Consider the following 18,689-nt stretch of genomic DNA (forward strand, 5'->3'; position numbering starts at 1 on the left):
ATATGTGTGAAAGTCTCAAAACATCAATCTTCATAAAACAGAGGGAGTATTATCCATGCATGACTATTTAGACCTACTCTTATGACACGTAACCAAATAGACTGACCTACCGGAGTATATAAAAATCCAAACAATATACCAAACTTTGGTTATAGATAATCCAAAATTCCACAAATACTAACAAACACATAAAAGTTACTAAAACCAGAGTCTTAATTTTTATAGTTCCAAAAACTTTATTAACAGTTTCACACATAAACCGTTCCACAGATTCTGATACCTTCCTGATTTTGAACCCAAAAAATGTAACGCTCAACATTATCTTTTTTTTAAAAGACATACTAAAATCAGCATATACATATAATTTTTTTTAATGTCGTTAGTCGTTACATTCAAGGGATGAAAGTTGTTTTTTTTTTTGTTATAATTAAATGACGACGACAAAAGGAAAGAAGAAGATAAAGATGGAAGGGGGATAGTCGGATAGACATCACCCGGTTTGGGAAGTGGGGTCCTGCGTGATAAAGAAGAGTGGTGAGGTTTCATATATCCGAATACAATGTGCGTTACCCCTAATACTTTCGCAACACTTGTGTCTTTTTTATTTGTCCTTCAAAACTACGCACATTTCTATATTAATTTTTCAATTAAAAAATCGAAATTTAGTTGTACTACTAACTAAATAATTCATAAACAGATAAAACTACTCTGTCTATTTTCATAAACTGTGCTATTTTACGGTTTTATTGTTTAAATTCAGTAGTGTTTTTTTTTTCATTTAACTTTTTATTATTGAATAATTTATTTCTTTTTAAATTAATACTTTCTCATAATTCGTATAATTATTAAAAAAATATATTAAAAACTTAAATCAAAAGTTTGGTTTGCTATTCATTCGACATATGGAATGAAAAAAATAATTTTAATTAATTATATAGTTATTATTATCTAGTGAAAGTTAATTAATAAAGGAGAAATGTTGGGTAAAATAATTAAACAAAAGCATTTCTTTATTTTTATTTTATTTTGGTAGGAAAAGCATTTTTTTATTATTAAATGTGAGTAGTCAAATATAGAGCATTTAATTTAAAATTGACACCTTAAGAGAGTTAGCAAACCAAGACCAGAGAGACAGTAGAATACACCCCTAGATTTTAACTTCCTCTAGTCTTCTCTGACTATATATATTATATAACTTGATACCATCTGTAAAACAAGAAGAAACGCACACACAAGAAGAAACAAGAAGATTCGATTGAAGCTAAAGAGATTAATCAAGAAAAATGTTGCTAGTGACTGTTTTGGCTGAGATGATGAAAGAGTACACGGTGGTGCTCGCCGGAGTTTTGGAGCATCTCTTCTCTCAAGCACCTTTTCCTAGGAGATTCCGACTTCATATTTTATACTCTCTTCCTTTTCATAACTCTAGTTCCGCTCCTCTCACTCTTCTCCTTCCTTCTCCTCCTCCTCCTCCTCCTTATTATTCTCGTTCTTCTTCTACATAATAATGTTTTTTTTTTCTTTGACTCTATGAGCTTTCTGTGTAAATAAAGATCTTTTTTCTATATTAATGCATCCTTCTGTTTTAATTGGAACCACAAAACAAGTTACAGTGCTTTTTAATTTTGTTGAATTATTCTGAAACGTTTGAAGGGGTTTGATGGTGAACGTTATCAATTATCATTATCGTGGACTTGATCTTGGTCAAAGAATTGAGAAGAAGAATAAGAAGAGACTCTGTTTTGCCGACTTTATCTTCTTAGTAAAAATATTAGACGAGAGACACCATTTCATTTAGAAGGGTCTCAAAATGTCGAATTAGTAGTTGTCGTCTTTGTATAATCAAGAGATGTAACCAAAAAGAAAAAAAACAAAAAACTGCGTACTCGGTTCTATTGTCTATTATTTCCGATTGAGTTTATCTAATCATATCAATGTGGAGTTCTGGTACTTTTGGACCAGGGAAGCCTTCAATTCTTCTTGCCTTTTGTAGAAAAATTGTATCCGCCACTATTTGGTTGGAGAATGATTTACTCTTCTTTAGTTTTTTTGGACTTAATTGGTAGTTGTTTTTATTTTCTAGAAACTTAATTGGTAAGTTAGATTAAAAGTTTTTGTCTTTTGATGCTGAGATTTTCTTGAAGAATATTCGAAGTTTTATTAAATCATCTTTTCCGAAATAAGGGTCTCATTTTTTGGGATTATTCATATTTGTTTGAATAGTTTCATGTAAATATGCTTAATCCCTAAATAATATATGCAGCGGCTAATATATTTTCGCTTCTCCCAACTCGGCTAAGGGGGCGAAACAAGATATGAGACTGGAGAAAGTTTTAAACGTAAAAAAAGGTAAGCAAATCAACGTGGAGCCATCAAGAAACACTCGCCAATGTAGACAAGATCCTTGAGTGAAATTTTATCTGGTTTCTCATACTCGAAGGCCACCATGATTCTCTCCAAGAAAAACAACTTTTTCAGAGAATTATCAGACACTTTTTTTTTTTCTCTAAGAACCTCTATTTCTCGGCTATAAGCTAATATCAAATATCTTAGGCAATAAAGTTCCACTTTTCAGGTCAAGATGGTGGACGCTTTTGGTATTTCATGATAGTTGGAAGAAGAAAGGAAGGTTATGGAAGAACTGGCAGGCCTTTAGATGACTATACTTTTTATAAGTTCTACGGCTACTAGTCCTTATGAAAATGGTGCTGTGTTATTTAAGAATCTCTCATAACAGAGGCAAAAGCTTTAACCTATCAAACCAGTTGCAATGCTCATGATTGGAAATAAGTTATGAAGATTGCCTTGCTTTAGTAGCTGAATATAATGTACATGTTTGTATCGTATGTTTAGTTTGCTGTTTTGGTTATATGTAAAAGGAAACACTTCTATTATTTTTTTTAATTAGGTTTTGAACCCACGCGTAGCGTGGGTTTATTTGATATATTTTGATGAACTTATATATGATTGATAACCTTTGATGAAATATTATTTTATAAAAATTTTCATTAGTATTAAGGAAAAAAATAAATTTCAGATACACAAGTTTGAAAAATATAAAAATCAGTTGTGTTATAAAATCAAATCTGATAAAAAAAATCATGAATCTAACTCGACGTCCCGGTGAGACGGATCAAAATGGTGATCTCACATATCCTAAACTATTTCTTTGACCACCAGAAAAACGAAACAATTTTATAATCATGAATTTATCTCATTTTCATATTTAATTGATTGCTACCACCTATATTTTCATGTTTTTTATTCAATGTTTTCTTATTTTTCATATTCTTTCTTGTCATTTTCATTGTCAAATTTTATGGTAATTGTCATCGTTACTTTTACTGTCAGATTCTTCGTTATACTCTTCTTCTTCTTCTTTGTCAACTTCTTCACATTGTTCCACTGGAAAACCTTTTTTTAGACTACCACACAACTTATTAACCCATAAAACTCCAAGACCAAAATCATTTATTTTTTCATAAAATTTGTTCAGTTCATAAAGACCAAAATAGTCAACACATGCACCCAGTTATTAATAATTTCATCCATATACTTATTCGGTTTTAGATCCACACATATTGAAACTTCTCAAACCAAAATTCTTGTACATATTTCTTTTATTTATATAGATTTTACTTTTACTTTTTTTTTTCTAAAACATCTTAATAATATAGATTACTACTATATTTCCATAAATGTTAATTAGTTAAATATCTAATTCTTATTGGTTGTTTTAAATCCTATATGGACACCTTTAGGACTTTATAGCTTCAATTTTTTTTTAGTATAGATATAATATTTTAAAATTTCTATCGAGGATAAGTAATTGTAATATTTTAAAATATTCTGTGAAGTTTAAATATTTTTAATATTTGAACCTTTTAAAAGTTTCAATATTTATAATATTTGAAACTTTTAAATTTTATAAATTATAATTCTCTTAAAACCTTCTAAAAGCTAAGAAATTTTAAAAATTTATAAATTATAATATTTTGAAACCTTTCTAAAGCTAAGACTTTTAGAAATTTCAATATTTATAATATTTTAAACTTTTAAAAGGTTTTGAAATATAATATTTGAACTTTTTAAAAAGTTTCAATATTTATAATATTTTAAACTATTAAAATTTAAAAAATTATAATATTTAAAATCTTTTTTAAAAATTAAGAACTTTTAAAAGTTTCAATATCTATAATATTTAAAAATTTTAAATATTATAATATTTTTTGAAATTTTTTAAAGTTTTAATTTGATCAAATAGAAAACTGGATCAAACCGAATAAAACTTTTAAACTTGGACGCCTGATAAATCAAGCTTTCCTGCTCATTCGTTGTTGAAAGCATATTAATCTTATTTATACTATTTATGAACCATTGTCTAAAAAACTTCTAGCCGATGTGAGACGTTATACATAGTTCTTTTATTTTCATAAATTTAAATTATGGAAATTTAGAAAATGTTAATGAATGACATGTCAAACCCTGATAGTTCTTTTATTTCATGCTCATTCGTTGTTGGAAGCATATTAATCTTATTTATAATGTTTCTGAACCATTGTCTAAAAAACTTCTAGCTATGTGGGACGTTATACATAGTTCTTTTATTTCCATAAATTTAAAATTATAGACATTTAGAAAATGTTAATGAATGATATGTCAAATCCTGATAGGTTGTTTAAAATAATTCTTAATATAGAAAATTCTAGAAATTTAGAAAATGTTAATTAATGACATGTCGAATCTCTATTGGATGTTTAAAATCCTAGGTGAACAGTCTTAGAAACTTATAGCTCATACTTTTATTTTGTATAATTACTAAAAGGTTCCGGGGCTAGATCCGTACATCCTCTCGGGCCAGGCACCAAAACATTTTATATTTTATATTTTATAGGGAAACACTTATATTTATCGTATCTATTTCATTATTTTCGCACAACAAAACCATATTCAATACCGAGTACAAAGTTTGTTCCTCCCTCCATATCTACAATTTGCTTAAGCCACAAAGGAAGACATCTTGGGACATGATTCTCTTAGCTATTTATATAGACACATTGGGTAAGCTTATCGTCCTCCAAGCATTTTTATTGTGAGTGAATGTAATCTCTATATTATTCTTGAAGATTGTTTTCTTAATCTTGATCCGTTTTTTTTAATCACTCATAAGATCGATTAATATTTTTTCTATATTTCAATATTCAAAACGTCTAAGTAAAACAAAATTGCTAATTTGAGCTTCGGATATGTCTTGGTCTCCTCCTACCATTTGACCTCTCGCTTTTTTTCTTTCTCCCTCAATACTCTTGATAACATTTCACAGATCTAGTAAAAGATACATTAACAAGAAAATTGACATAATTCAAAAGAAAAGAGAAGTATAAGGACAGATAAAAAAATATGATAAAAAGTAAAAGGTTGAATATGTAAAATCGTAAAGTTTCCGTCCTAATCTGAAATTTTGACAAGTAAACAGAGAACGACGTCTTCCTTTTTTTTTTTTTTTTTTTTTTTTTTATAATCGGACTTGACCTGAAGATACAAAAAAAAATAGTTCGGCCTTTCGCAAGCTAAAGGGGAGGGGGAAGGTGAAGAAGAAACCTGCAAAAATCCCTTCCCTTCTTCTTTATCACCATTTCTTCCTTTATCCGCCATACCCATATCACAGATACGGAGACGATGAAGCAGTGTAGTCATGGAATTGATGGTTTACGAACGGGTCTCTCACCATCCGCTAGACCTTTCGCAATTGGTTCTTCTTCTTCGACCATTTCTCTCAAATCTGAACACGAAGATTCCATCTGGGGTGATTACACTTTAGACCTTTCCTTCTTATCCTCTGATGATCAGAGAAGTGGCGTCGGTGATGATGATTCCTTATCTAACTTGTCTCGCGATGTCGAGCCTACCAAAGGTATCTTCTTAGACTCTTCCCTCTTCTCGTGTTTGTGAAATTTTATGCTATTTGTTATTTGGATTGAGGAATAAGTGTGGATAGAGAGATTTTGGTGTATAGTGTTATAATCTTGTGGAGGCTATAACTGTTGTGTGACACTTTTGCAGAAGGATTGTTTTTGGTGGACAAGATAGCTTGCTCTGGGAAGGTTTTGGAAAACCCTAATCCAGTTATCTTGAAATTGCCTGAGGTATTGATTGAGTCCTCAGATGATGCCAAGTTGGGTCTGTCCTGTATCAACACAACACCTGTCAGGTCTGAGAAAACTTCTATAGAGTCTGATCAAGATGACTCTGAGGAAGACTCTCCTTGCTGGAAAGGTATGCATTCTCACAAGACTTCCAGACGTTCTACTGATGATCTTAGTGGGTTTCGTAGATTGAATCCTTTGGCACCTCAGTTTATACCATCTAATTCTAAGAAGAAACTCGAAAAATGTGATGAGAATGGTTCTTTGAAGAAGTCTCTGTCTTCAACTTTTCCATCATCGTCTGGAGAGTTCAACTTAACTGATCCTATTGAAGATGGAAGCAATGATGCAGCAAAGACAAGCATCTTGACCCACAATACAGATGAAATTTTTGGTTTTGTATCTAGTGATAGTACATCCAAGACCGTGAGCATGTCAGATTCTAGAAATGAATTCCTACCATTTAAAAGGTTGGATCCTTTGGCCCCTGTCTTTGTTCCCTCTAGTGCAAAACTAAGTCCTTCTGTCCATGAGAAGCAAGGAGCCTTTGAGACAAATGGAATTTCTCTTATTTCTTTAGATGATAAGTCACTAAATAAGGTCAAGGTAGTGACATCTTCTGGAGAAGTTGGCCACAGTTTTAAGAGTCGATATGGTGGTCGTGATTTAAATTCAACATCTTCATACAATCCGTGGATTGAATCTGACGCTGGATTTACTGAGTATGCAAAACCAGGAAGCTCCAGCAACAAATCTCATGGTCAGCGGAGATTGAATCCATTGGCTCGTCAGTTCTCTCTTGCAGATACTAAACCGAAAGCATATGACTATGAGAAGAACCAAGCTGCAGATGATTTATCGCTAGTGGGGAATACTGCCGGTTTCTACCTTCCAAGTCCTTACAGGGACCATAGTGTAGTAGATGCAGACTTAGCACAATCCCCAGTATATGTGGAATGTGGCCTTCCCAACATGTCACGTGGAAGTTCTTCACTTATATCTCCAAAGGCGGACAGTAACTTTGGGTCTACTGAGTGGTTTGCGGTGGAGCCAAATCCTACATTTTCAGTAAAGGGTAATAAAGATTTTAAGCATCCTCTTCCATTTCATGTTGTAGAAACTGCAGCGAGTTCATCTTCAAGCGATATGAAAGCTCTACCAGGCCCATCTCCAAAAATAGATGTGAAGAAACTACTTACAACGATGCATGGACTGTCAGAGTTACTAACACTTGCACGTGGTTCAGATTCACCAAATGCGGAAGAGCTTGATCTCGTTAACACTACTGTACAGAATCTCAACTTGTACATCAAAAACAACATTCAGGAACATGCTGGGAATCAAAACGTTGCACGACGCAATTCATATGATCTAAAGTTGTTACCTAACAGAAGTAAGGTATGTTGTTCTAACTGTTTTCATGTATATATATTCTAGCTTAAGCATCATGAGATTTCATTGAACTTGGAAGCCCATTACTTTCTCTTAGTCTTAGAACATATTTTATTCAAGGTCAATAAGAAATAGCATCATGTCATGTAGAATTTACAAAAATGATATTGTGTTAATGCGTCACCTTTAGTTGTTAACTGTTCATCATGATTCCAAATCCTCTCTAATAGCTATCGATTAGAGACCTTCAGCTTCCAACGGCAAACAATATGACTGTCGACCTTGATGTGAAAAGGAAGGATAAATACTCTGTGGTTTCAAGAGAGACGGTCCCAGATTCTCGTTTGTATCAATATGGGGCGACCAAAGATAACAGCTTTGGTCAGGTATGGTTTTTTTTCTCCATAATTAAGCTATTATATTTGACGTTAAGTGGGAGGTAGACCGTCGGTTTGATAATTATGCAGGTTGTGGCTACAAGTGGTTACCAACAGAATCATCAAGGCGAGGAGCAGATCAACCAACATGCGCTGTTCTATAAAAGCTTATGGCTGAAGGCTGAAGCAGACAGGTGTTTGATGGTATACGAGACTTCTATTTCGAATCCAAATCTTTGAGGATACTAGAAAGGTGACAACAAATCATCCATAATACCCCCTTTACATCCTTGAACTTTTGATTCAGAATGTACTGTGAAGGGCAGTTACATGTCAGATTGGTAAGGCTTGCCCAAGGTTTGCTTTTTGATTTTGCAGGTTGGCTTGTAAAATATCAAAGAAGAGCCTCAAGATCTCCAATTTCTGGATGGAGACTAAGGCGTTTAAATATTTTTCCTATGAAGTAGCGGACACGTAAGGATGAAGTTGGTGCTCTTTTACCTTTATTTTCATGTCGATTTAAGAGAATGAACTGACACTACTTCTCATCATTGCTACTTCACTTTCGGAATCATTACTGAGTAATTTTGTCTTTTTCTTATCAAAACCAGCAGGGTACTGTTTGGACGGTGGAGCCTTTTGTTTGGTGAAGATCGTAATGTTTTCTTGTTATGGTCATGTTTATTTGATTATCAGATGTATAAACAAACCAATGTATAACTCTTTTTTAAAAAAAAAATACTACGTCATCACTCTTTGGTATCTCTTAATCTTATCCTACTAACTTGCCTAGAATGACACAAAACTAAACATACTTTGATCAAAGTCGAGAGAAAATGACCTAAAAATTAAGAGGAAAAAGCAGTTTAAAAAAGGGAATCGATTATGTTCCAAACCAGTGGTAACAGGGACAAGTAACAACTAAACAAGGGCAAAAGAACAATGTAGTGGTGGTGGCTTTGCAGCTTAAAACCCTATAGGGTGAGTTCCATAATGGCTGAAACGATATCTCCATCATTTGCCTTTAGAGCTTTCACGGCTTTGGCCTTAGAGATACCTGCTTGGGTCATAACAAGATCAATGTCTCCGGCTTCAAAGCCTCCGTCGTCATCAACATCATCTTAGTCTTCTTCCTCTGCTAGTGGAGCCATGGAAGCTTGAGAAGCATCATTAGGTAGCATGTCAGGCGTCTTGAACCTCTGAGCAGCTTGAGTTTGTAGCTGAGAGCTCAGATCGTCGAGCTTAGCCTCTCCAAAAAAGACATAAGTGTCAGCATTGGGACTCTTGTAAGCAGCTGGGTTCGAGATGACATAAAACACCTGATATATAGATGCAACATTTCCCACAAATCAAACCTTTATAAATTATATAACTTCCACCCACAAAAAAAAAAAAAAAAAAAAAAAGAAAGAGATATGAGAGTTCTGTTGTCAGAAGTATTGTTTTTACATTCTTGGCTCTTCGAAATTCCACGCTGCTGACATCTGAGATAGGTTTCATGCCAAGCTTTAGAAGAGCTTTGCGACTTTTCTTCTCGCTTCTACTTGGCTTTGAATACTCATTTCCAACTTCTCCTTCACCTACACAGCCATACACATAACATGAAAACAAAACCCTAAAACCGACCAGCACTATAACTGCGCAATTCTATCAAAGTGTTCCCACAATAGAGAAGCAAATTCACACTTCAGAGCTTAATCTAGGGCTTTAAGAACCTCAAAGTTTCAACAATTTCCAGTAAAAAGTGAGTTTTTTTTTCTGATTTCTACAAACCTCATTTTCAAAACCCTACAAGATGTTTATATATATACATAACTCAAAATCAAACGAACGAGCAAATTACCTCCGAAGTCCTCATCGTCTTCGTCATCGTCGTCTTCCTCATCCTCCACAACAACATCCTCTTCCTTCTGTTTTCCACCACAAACCATTATCAAAATCGACGATAACAAATCGCAAAAAAAAAATCGAACAGAGTTAAAAAAAAAAAAAAAAAAAAAGGAGAACCTCGTGTTTCAACTGCTCTTTGATGGATTCAAACTGCGGCTTCTCTTCCTCCACAATTGCTCCTGGCATCTTTCTTTTTCTTCTTCTTCGCGCAGCTACAACCAAAAAGACCTTTACCTTTACCAGAGTGAGTGAGTGAGTGTCACAGAGAGATAAAACAAAGAGTATAAAAGGAGATCAATGATCCTCTGCTTCGCGGTTCACCGTATCTAAAACCCTAGTAGCTGTTAATTTCTAAAGCCCATTGGGCCTCATTCTCAAAAAACTTTGATTGGCGAATCAAAACACGTCTTCTTTTCTTTGTCTGTGATTATTTTTGGGAGGAATATTCATATTTGATGTCTGAATGTGTAAAACTTTGCTTTTGTTTTTTTTTGACTGGAATGGTCAACTAGTCAAAACAAATGAAACAACGTTCACAAATTTTTAACTAGAATTCTCAAAACCTTTGCTTTGTTTTAGATTCAAGAAGCAAAGACGAAAGGAAAATGGAAGAACAAAACGTATCTTTGTATGCAATGATTCTATCCAGCTCCTCTGTTCTTCCCATGGTTCTGAAGACAGCTATAGATCTTGGCCTCTTCGACATATTAGCTGAGTCTGGCCCTTCCTCTGCTTCTCAGATCGTGTCTTTATTGTCTAATCAGACACAAACACACCATGATTCTAGCTTGGTTGATCGGATTCTTCGTTTTCTTACGAGCTACTCTATACTCACATGTTCTGTTTCTACTGACCACGGTGAGCCATGTGCGTTCTATGGCTTAGCTCCTGTGGCCAAGTACTTCACCAATAACCAAGATGGAGGTGGTTCGTTAGCTCCGTTGGTGAATCTCTTTCAAGACAAGGTCGTGATTGATATGTGGTAACATCATTAAAAACATCCTAACTCATTTACTAGTTTGAAAACGTTATGATCTCTAACTGATGGTTGTATTTAACCATTAAAAGGTACAACCTTAAAGATTCTGTTCTTGAAGGAGGGATTCCATTCAACAAGACTCATGGTTCGAGCGCGGTTGAATTTGTAGGAAGAGATTCAAGATTCAGACAAGTGTTTCAAAGCTCCATGAAAGGCTTCAATGAAGTATTCATGGAAGAGTTTCTGAAGAGTTACAATGGTTTCGATGGTGTGAAGTCGTTGGTTGATGTTGGTGGTGGAGATGGCTCTATTCTCAGTAGAATCATCTCTAAACATCCTCACATCATTAAAGCTATTAACTTTGATTTACCCTCTGTAATCAACACTTCATCAGCTTCTTCAGGTATATACATACATACAAGTTCTTGCCAAAGATTCTGTTGTATTGTAAATGATATCAATGTCATATATTGTAGGAATTGAGTATGTTTCTGGAGACATGTTCACAAGCATTCCTAAAGGAGAAGCCATTTTCATGAAGGTATGCTTTTATCAAGTCTTAACATAATCATATACTTCATAAAGATAACATTGTGTTTTGTTACAACTTACAACAGTGGATGCTCCATAGTTGGGACGATGAGCATTGCGTGAAGATACTTTCCAACTGTTATCAATCCTTACCTTCAAACGGGAAGGTGATTGTGGTGGATATGGTGATCCCGGATCTACCAGGAGACACTCTCTTAGACAGAAGCTTGTTTCAGTTTGAGTTGTTCATGATGAACATGAACCCATCAGGGAAAGAAAGAACAAAGAAAGAATTCGAGACTTTAGCTCGTCTCGCTGGGTTTTCTAATGTGCAAGTTCCATTTACATCTCTGTGTTTCTCAGTTGTAGAGTTCCACAAGAACGAGTGATATGTATTATTAATATTATTGGTTAAATATATACAGAGTCAGAACTAATTAAGGGTTCTGTTCCCTCTCTACTTGAATAGTTACATGAATGATTTTATGCTCTCTCTTTATATACTCAGTCACCTTCTCAAGCGTAGCGTCTGTGTCTGCCTCAGGCTTGATCCTAACATGGCAAGATAGAGAGACTTTGCCGACCGTTATAGACCAGATATGAAGCTCTTGGACCGCCGTTACTTCATCCATGTCGCATAGACCTGCTGAAAGTCTACTAGGATCGATCTCTCTTGGAGCAGTCTCCATCAGAATGTCAAGTAGCTTCCGCGTGGTACTCAAGGTTCTTACCAACGCCAGTACAGAGAAGATAAGTGTACAGATGAGATCGATGATCTTCAGTTTTGGCTTCCACCAGATAAGTCCAGCACTTATCATCACTCCTACATTTTGGAGCAGATCACCAATAACATGAAGATATGCTCCTAGTACATTTATATTCATTGTTTCTCCCTCGGCCTCCGTATCCTCCGTATGGTGATCATGATCATGATCATGGGAGTGTCCGTGATGACCATGGCCAAGAAGGAAGACCATTACGGAGTTGACGATGACCCCAAAGCAAGCAACTCCAAACATAAGAGGGCCTTTGATTTCTCTGTTCTGGTGGCAGAGCCTTATGATTGCTTCACACACAATCCACACATTGAGAGCCCAGGTAAGCAGGATGGATGCAAGATTCGCAAGAACCTCGATTCTGAAGTATCCGAAGGTCCGGTTTGGTGTTGCCTCCCACCTTGATGCGTATAACGAGAACAGTGAAATAGCAAAGCAGACAACATCCGATGATAGATGTGCGGCGTCCGTTAGAATGGCGAGGCTGTGCGCTTTCTTGCCCCCAACAACTTCAACGGTCATGAAAAGTAAACAGAGGATGATTGAAACTGAGAGCTTCTTCTTGGAGCTGGAGTTGTCCTCAGTGTCCTCGGCACTGTAATATCCGCAAGTGATCTCTCCACAAGTTATGATCCTCTCTGTCTCTGCAGTAGTTTCTCTGAGGATTTCAATCTCTCGCTCAACTGTCTGAATCTCCATAGCAATAAAAAAAAAAAGATAAAAAGATTAACTGAATCTAGTTTGGTGTGTGATGAGAGAGAAAGAAAGCAAAGTGTGAATCTGTTTCCATGGAAGGGCCTTTCGATTATATATATATATATATATATATATATATAGCTCAAAGTTTGTCTTTGATAACATGACAATTTAATGATGCCAATTGTTGTGCATGGGCTTAACTCTGTTACTCTTTGATAACGTGAAAATTCGATTATGCCAATTGTTGTGCATGGACGTTACTCAGTTACTCTTTGATAACATGACAATTCGATGATGCTACTTGATAAACGTAACCAGTTAGAGTTAAAGTGTGATTCTTTTTTTGGTAACATGACAATTCGATGATGCTACTTAGCTCGTTGAGCATAATCGTAACAGCTACATATATACTTGTTAGAGTTGATTTTGTTTTGTTAACATTGAAACAGCTAGAAGCTGTTTTTCCCATGGTTCTTATGATAGCACCCATAGATCTTGGACTCTTCGACATTATACCTCTGCTTCTCGAATTGCTTCTCTCTCTCTCATGTCTACTCAGACAAAAATCTTCATGATTAAAGATTAGTTAATCAGATTCTTTGATTCCTTGCAAGCTACTCCATCGTCCCCTGCCCTGTTTCCACTGAACACGGTGAGCCATGAGCGGTCTATGGCGAAGCAGTAAGCTCATCTTAACACTGTTTTCTTAACATGTGCTCGATGATCTATGCCCTGTAGTTGTGTTTATCGATTCATCTACATGATTTTAAGGTACAACCCTAAAGATTAAATAGGCCTTCCATTCAACAACTCTCACGGTTCAAGGGCGGTAGAATTGGTGGGAAGAGATTCATGAATGTTATAAAGACAACTTCAGTCATGGCTCTAACTTGAATATACAAACTTAATTTCTTAGAATAAAAAAGCTTAATTTCTTATAAAGAACTTCTTTGATAACTTGATCATGTTTACAGAGAGAATACAAACAACTTGTATCAACTTATTTGCCAATGCTCTCAAATAAACGACGACTCTGTCCCGGGCGAGCAATAGTAAATTGGTCATCATCATCTAAAAGATGAAAAGCATTAAATTTATTAATACTCTCAAACGAAGGACGATCTTGTAGCGGGCGAGCAATGGTCCTTACACGATGATGAACCTTTCTAGACGATGCTTCTGTGCTCGTGGGGTTAGGTTTCTGCTCTGGCGGTGGTGGGCTTATAGATGTTGCAACATATATTTTCTTAATAATATTAAAACTAAGATCCTCTACATGGTCTACAAAGGCGTAAACTAGACACGGCTTGGCAAACACTTCATAGTCACCGAGGATTTCAACGCGTTGGATAATGTTCCTTTCAGGATTGAAGTAGAAAACATAAAACGGTTTAGATGTTAGGGTGTCCAAAAAAACAATATCACCTTTAGCAGTAACTCCAGCAACAGAGAAATAGTAGGAATCACGGAATTGATTCTTCGGCAAAGTGTAGGCATTTTTGGACCATTCTTGTTTCTCGGCATCCTTTAGAACCCACATACACAAGGTAAGGGTACGCCATGGACCAATGTAGTGACACTTCCAAATAATCCCACCTAATTTACCCTTATAGTTAATCAGTTGTGGTACTTCTTCACCAAAGGATTTTGCGTCAATAAACTTAAATTTCTCAGATCTAACATCAAAGCAAACAATCAACAAAGTCGGTGTTCCGTCAATTGGTTCATCTACAGCTAAGTAAGACAAGTAACACAAAACCCCATTGATGCATATCTCTTTCTCTATAGGCTCAGAATGGGCTAAGGGACATTGGATCTTCCTCCACTTCATTTTTCCGGTACCTAATGTCAGAACATGGTGTACGCATCCATGACTCATGCGCAATACCTTGAATTGTTTGTCAATCGGATCAAACCCTAAAAGGCTTCTTATCTCTTTGTACGTTACCAGTTGTGAGATGGAATATTGTCCCGTGATAGGGTTACATATCACCCGCAGTGGAGCCATACCCTTCTTTTGGATCCACATTTTATTAAAAAATATCAAACCAGAAACATAGCTACAATCGTATTTCTGTTGGCTTATGTCTTCAGAAAACTTCATATGAAAATCGGCGGCAGCTACTACAGGAGACGAAGACTTCTCATAAAGATTATTATGATCAGGCTGAGGCGCTGAGAAGAAGAGCCACTCACCGTTTCTTTTGACACCAAATAAGAGACGTGGATATTCCGTGGACTTGGTCAAGAACAACTCGGTGAAATATGGACAGCCAAGCGTGGACCTCCATAGCTTCGACACGCAACAACACCTCCCGACTGACTTTGCAGACAACCTCGAGAATATCTCGAGGACGAGATCAATCGGGATGGAATCTAAATTTTCTCCTCTATTCATTAATTATCTGTTCGAAACTCTTTACCAGGAATTGAAGGAAATTGCTTAGCCTCCACGCTAAACCTCATTCATAACAACATATTTTATAGTGTTTGAGTTTTAACCTAGTTAAACAGTACACAGACAATGGCAGTCTTAATCAACATAGCCCAATTATTTGGGCCTTGACATGCTTCTGGCCCAGTTGGCCTCTTACCTTCTTCCACAACACAAAAACACAAGACTTTCTTCTTCCTTTTTTCCTTCTGCAACTTCTTCTTCTTCTAATTCTCTTCTTCCTATACTTGATTCTTTGTAACAGATTAATCAAAGATGAGATTCCAACAGGAATATCACGCAGCCACAGTGGGAACCCACTAAAAATTTTCAATGAGATCAGACCACATCTCATTATATTTTAATTGTAAAATATAATGTCTAACCAGTCTTTTGTAACCCAAACCGACATAAATCTAAATCCAAACTCTAACAACTCTTTTGTAAACCCAAGCCGACATATAGTTTTGTCTAATTGTAAAATCTAACCACTTTTTTGTAACCTCAAACCGACGTATAATTTCGTTTAATTGTAAAATCTAAAGTCTAAAGCCTAACCATTCTTTTATAAACCCAAACCGACATATAATTTTTGTAATTATAAAATTTAAATCCTAATTTTTTTTTATAAATCCAAACCAACATAATTTCCTTCATAAAAATTTACAGAATTTGTTTTACTTAATTTGTTTTGTCTTTTTATTTTTAATTTTGATTTACTTTTTAAAATATAATATGACATGGCGTATTATTATATTTTGATTGGTTAATTAAGAGGAGGTGAATAAGAGAGGTTCACCCTACGGATGAACTCATGAATTTTTCGATTATGATTTTGTTAACGTTAAAATACATGATCTGACGAATTTACCCTAAGGACAAAAGAAATAATTATTGGCTCAGCAACGACATTTCAGTTAAATTTCTTGGGATAAAAGGAAGTTCCTTTAATTTCTTTTTTCTTGAAGTCTATATATATTAGGAGTGGGTATCATTAGATATACAACAAAACCAAAGCCTCTCTCTCTATCTTTACATAATCCGATATCCAAATTTGTGTGAGTTTTAATAACCCTAGCTATCTGAAAAAGATCTTTGACGAAGAGATTCAAGTTCTGCTTCATGTATCATAAAATTAAATCAATTGGCGAGTATGAGAAATCACGAAAACCCTAAGTTACGAATGGAAGCTAACCTCTTGTTCAACTCATGGATGAAGACTCTTTACTCCAGCGGAAGAAGAAACTCTTCTACTCGCACCAAACCTCGATCTAGGTCTCGAGAGGAAACCACAAAGATTAAACAAATTGATGATGATCGCAAGTCCTTTTCAGTTCAGGGAAAGAAACGCCGACGTCTTGTAAAATTATCTGACTTGAAGAGCGTGAGGGACAACAATACTACCATATCTATTCAAACCAAGATTCATCATCTAAAACAAAACAAGCATGATGCTTCTGTTCAAGTATTGGACAAAACATACGATCAGAGATCTAACCCTCTTGAAACGGGAGAGATTCAACACAAGCCTGAATTTTTCTTTGGAGAGCAGCCACTTTCCAACATTTATATTTATTATTCTATCAAAACACCTATAAGTTTTCAGAAATCAAAACCATTAAAATTGAAGAAAAAAAACTTAAACGACCCATTGATGTGAATTAACTGACTTTGAAAATGAAAACTTCTAAAAAAACTAAACAAAATCTATATATACATTTCTGGTGATATTTATGAAATAAATCATGAAGTTGACACTTATTTACAGGGAATGCCATTGACATTAATTTTTAAATATTTAAAATTTAATGTATAAATTTTAACAACCAAGATTTACATTTTATAGAAATCTACACATTAACACAATTAATTGTCGATCTCCTAGCCGATTTCACGGCTCTTCCTTCTCTCTGATATTTTTCGAAATGATTTTTAGAAACAAACCCGATATTACAAGATATCTCTTTCCATCTTTTCCTCTAATATCTGTAAAAATCAAATTAAAGAAACAATGATAAATGCCAAAGAGTATAATATTCCTTCAATCTTCCAAAATAAAACCGATTACAAAAGATTTTATACCTAATTAGTTTCTAAAAGCCGTGATTTTGGCATCGAAGGATTATAAGAATTATCGACCTAATTATTAAACTATAAACTACCCTAAACCATCACGCCAATTACAATCATCAACAATACAAAACACACAAAAGTTTACTTAAAACCTTGAAGATCGCCTTAGTTCTCTTCACAATGGTTGCTACTTTTGCTTTCCTCAGATCTTACAAAACAGCTTGGAGGGTTCATCCTCCATTCGTAGCATCTGTACACACAAGCCATTGGTGAAACTCTTGAAGATGGTTTTGTCAGATGAAGTGAAAGATCAACCTATTAAATACGACTACTAATACAGTTTTCTTTATTCATTTCAGGGTACAAAAATTCATTCCTTAGTAAAGAAGGATTTGGTTTCCAAATATGTGAATAGGCTCCATGTTGGTGATTGGGTTTTCATTAAGACATTTGGGTGAAGAAGGTAATCATAAAGGTTGATGATTAGAACTTAAACATCTTGCTCTCTTTCTATGCTTTATTTGATTTTTTAAAGGGTGAGTTACTAGAATATTACATAAAAGCTTCCTTTTTACAAAAGTAACACACAATTGTTGGTAATTACTAGAATAAACTTTGTACCCATACTACCCTTGAAACTAGTGTTGAGAAAAAACGTAATTACGTCTAATGCCATTAGTGGAAAAAAAAATATTGGGAACTGAGAGAAAGTCTACCGATTCTTTGATGGTACATTTATATAGGTGGCTGATTAAATGTGTACGTCAGATATTTTTGGTACACTTAGTTGTAGTCTTGGTACACTTATCGGTCAACGTAGATGGTACACTTAGTTGTAGTGTTGATACACTTATTGGTGGACGTATATGTGTATCAAAAACTAAGTGTACCAAAAATATCTGACGTACACCTTCAACAGTCAATATGACCCAAAAGATATTTATGGTAGACTAATGGCCTGTTGCGACAGATTTATGCGACAGACCTCATCCTTTACAGATATTTTTGGTATACTTTATTTGTTTTTCTCAATAGTTTTCGTAGTGTATTGGTAGACTTCTAGTCTGTGGTAGATTTAGTAGGCATTTTTGACAGCTGTAAAGTCTTACCAGAATAATACGAATTTGTTTGAGCTGGCAAAGACAGTCTAGCGTTGCGATAGACTTATTGGGGATAGATCTAAACACATTTGCTGTTCTTCCGATTAATGGTGTTCATGTAATAAAGTTTGTAGCATATTCATCAATCGTGTTCTATTTATCGGCCGGAGCAAACGTCTTTTTCCTACTCAGTTTCGGAAATCTTTCTTCTGGGTTCATCCATGGAAGAGCAAGATATCGTTTCGGAAATCTATATAACTCACTTTTTATAGGTTTTTAATTTAAAAATCAG

The 18,689-nt window shown here is 34.9% G+C and overlaps 5 protein-coding genes and 1 pseudogene across 14 annotated transcripts; 3 read left to right on the plus strand and 3 right to left on the minus strand.

Moving 5' to 3' along the window:
- The first annotated feature begins 1,153 nt into the window (after positions 1 to 1,153).
- LOC104757675 (uncharacterized) lies at positions 1,154 to 1,603 on the plus strand. Its single transcript, XM_010480425.3, has one exon. It carries the CDS (start codon positions 1,284 to 1,286, stop codon positions 1,503 to 1,505), a length of 222 nt encoding a protein of 73 aa, XP_010478727.1. The 5' UTR covers positions 1,154 to 1,283; the 3' UTR covers positions 1,506 to 1,603.
- A 3,312-nt stretch (positions 1,604 to 4,915) lies between these two features.
- Positions 4,916 to 8,677, plus strand: LOC104757676 (uncharacterized). 8 transcript variants are annotated; one of them, XM_087496082.1, is made up of 6 exons: positions 4,916 to 5,914; positions 6,064 to 7,544; positions 7,834 to 7,924; positions 8,006 to 8,168; positions 8,294 to 8,400; positions 8,527 to 8,677. In XM_087496082.1, exons 1-3 carry the CDS (start codon positions 5,680 to 5,682, stop codon positions 7,840 to 7,842), a joined length of 1,725 nt encoding a protein of 574 aa, XP_087352208.1. In that variant the 5' UTR covers positions 4,916 to 5,679; the 3' UTR covers positions 7,843 to 7,924; positions 8,006 to 8,168; positions 8,294 to 8,400; positions 8,527 to 8,677. The 8 variants fall into 8 exon arrangements, with proteins under 8 accessions (XP_087352208.1, XP_010478729.1, XP_010478730.1 ...); XM_010480427.3 differs by having other exon boundaries at positions 4,936 to 5,914; positions 7,769 to 7,924; XM_010480428.3 differs by having other exon boundaries at positions 4,936 to 5,914; positions 7,769 to 7,924; positions 8,530 to 8,677.
- A 103-nt stretch (positions 8,678 to 8,780) lies between these two features.
- On the minus strand, positions 8,781 to 10,139 carry LOC104757677 (nascent polypeptide-associated complex subunit alpha-like protein 5). Its single transcript, XM_087496085.1, has 4 exons — positions 9,923 to 10,139; positions 9,759 to 9,825; positions 9,365 to 9,495; positions 8,781 to 9,234 (listed from the first exon to the last, which is right to left on the minus strand). The coding sequence occupies exons 1-4, from the start codon at positions 9,989 to 9,991 to the stop codon at positions 9,037 to 9,039; spliced, it is 465 nt and encodes a 154-aa protein (XP_087352211.1). The 5' UTR covers positions 9,992 to 10,139; the 3' UTR covers positions 8,781 to 9,036.
- Positions 10,140 to 10,253: 114 nt separating this feature from the next.
- LOC104757680 (flavone 3'-O-methyltransferase 1) lies at positions 10,254 to 11,806 on the plus strand. Of its 2 annotated transcripts, none has more exons than XM_010480431.2 (4): positions 10,254 to 10,787; positions 10,874 to 11,187; positions 11,261 to 11,325; positions 11,402 to 11,806. In XM_010480431.2, the coding sequence occupies exons 1-4, from the start codon at positions 10,411 to 10,413 to the stop codon at positions 11,702 to 11,704; spliced, it is 1,059 nt and encodes a 352-aa protein (XP_010478733.2). In that variant the 5' UTR covers positions 10,254 to 10,410; the 3' UTR covers positions 11,705 to 11,806. The 2 variants fall into 2 exon arrangements, with proteins under 2 accessions (XP_010478733.2, XP_019095030.1); XM_019239485.2 differs by having other exon boundaries at positions 10,283 to 10,787; positions 11,370 to 11,775.
- Positions 11,753 to 12,790, minus strand: LOC147923690 (metal tolerance protein 1 pseudogene; annotated as a pseudogene). The gene has a single exon (XR_015587471.1). The product of XR_015587471.1 is annotated as a metal tolerance protein 1 pseudogene (transcript).
- Positions 12,791 to 13,687: 897 nt separating this feature from the next.
- LOC104757679 (putative F-box protein At1g33020) lies at positions 13,688 to 15,219 on the minus strand. The gene has a single exon (XM_010480430.3). It carries the CDS (start codon positions 15,186 to 15,188, stop codon positions 13,791 to 13,793), a length of 1,398 nt encoding a protein of 465 aa, XP_010478732.2. The 5' UTR covers positions 15,189 to 15,219; the 3' UTR covers positions 13,688 to 13,790.
- Between the last annotated feature and the right edge of the window lie 3,470 nt (positions 15,220 to 18,689).

Source organism: Camelina sativa, chromosome 17 (assembly GCF_030686135.1).
Source record: "Camelina sativa cultivar CO46 ecotype springtype chromosome 17, ASM3068613v1".
In the NCBI taxonomy this organism is placed as follows: domain Eukaryota; kingdom Viridiplantae; phylum Streptophyta; class Magnoliopsida; order Brassicales; family Brassicaceae; genus Camelina; species Camelina sativa.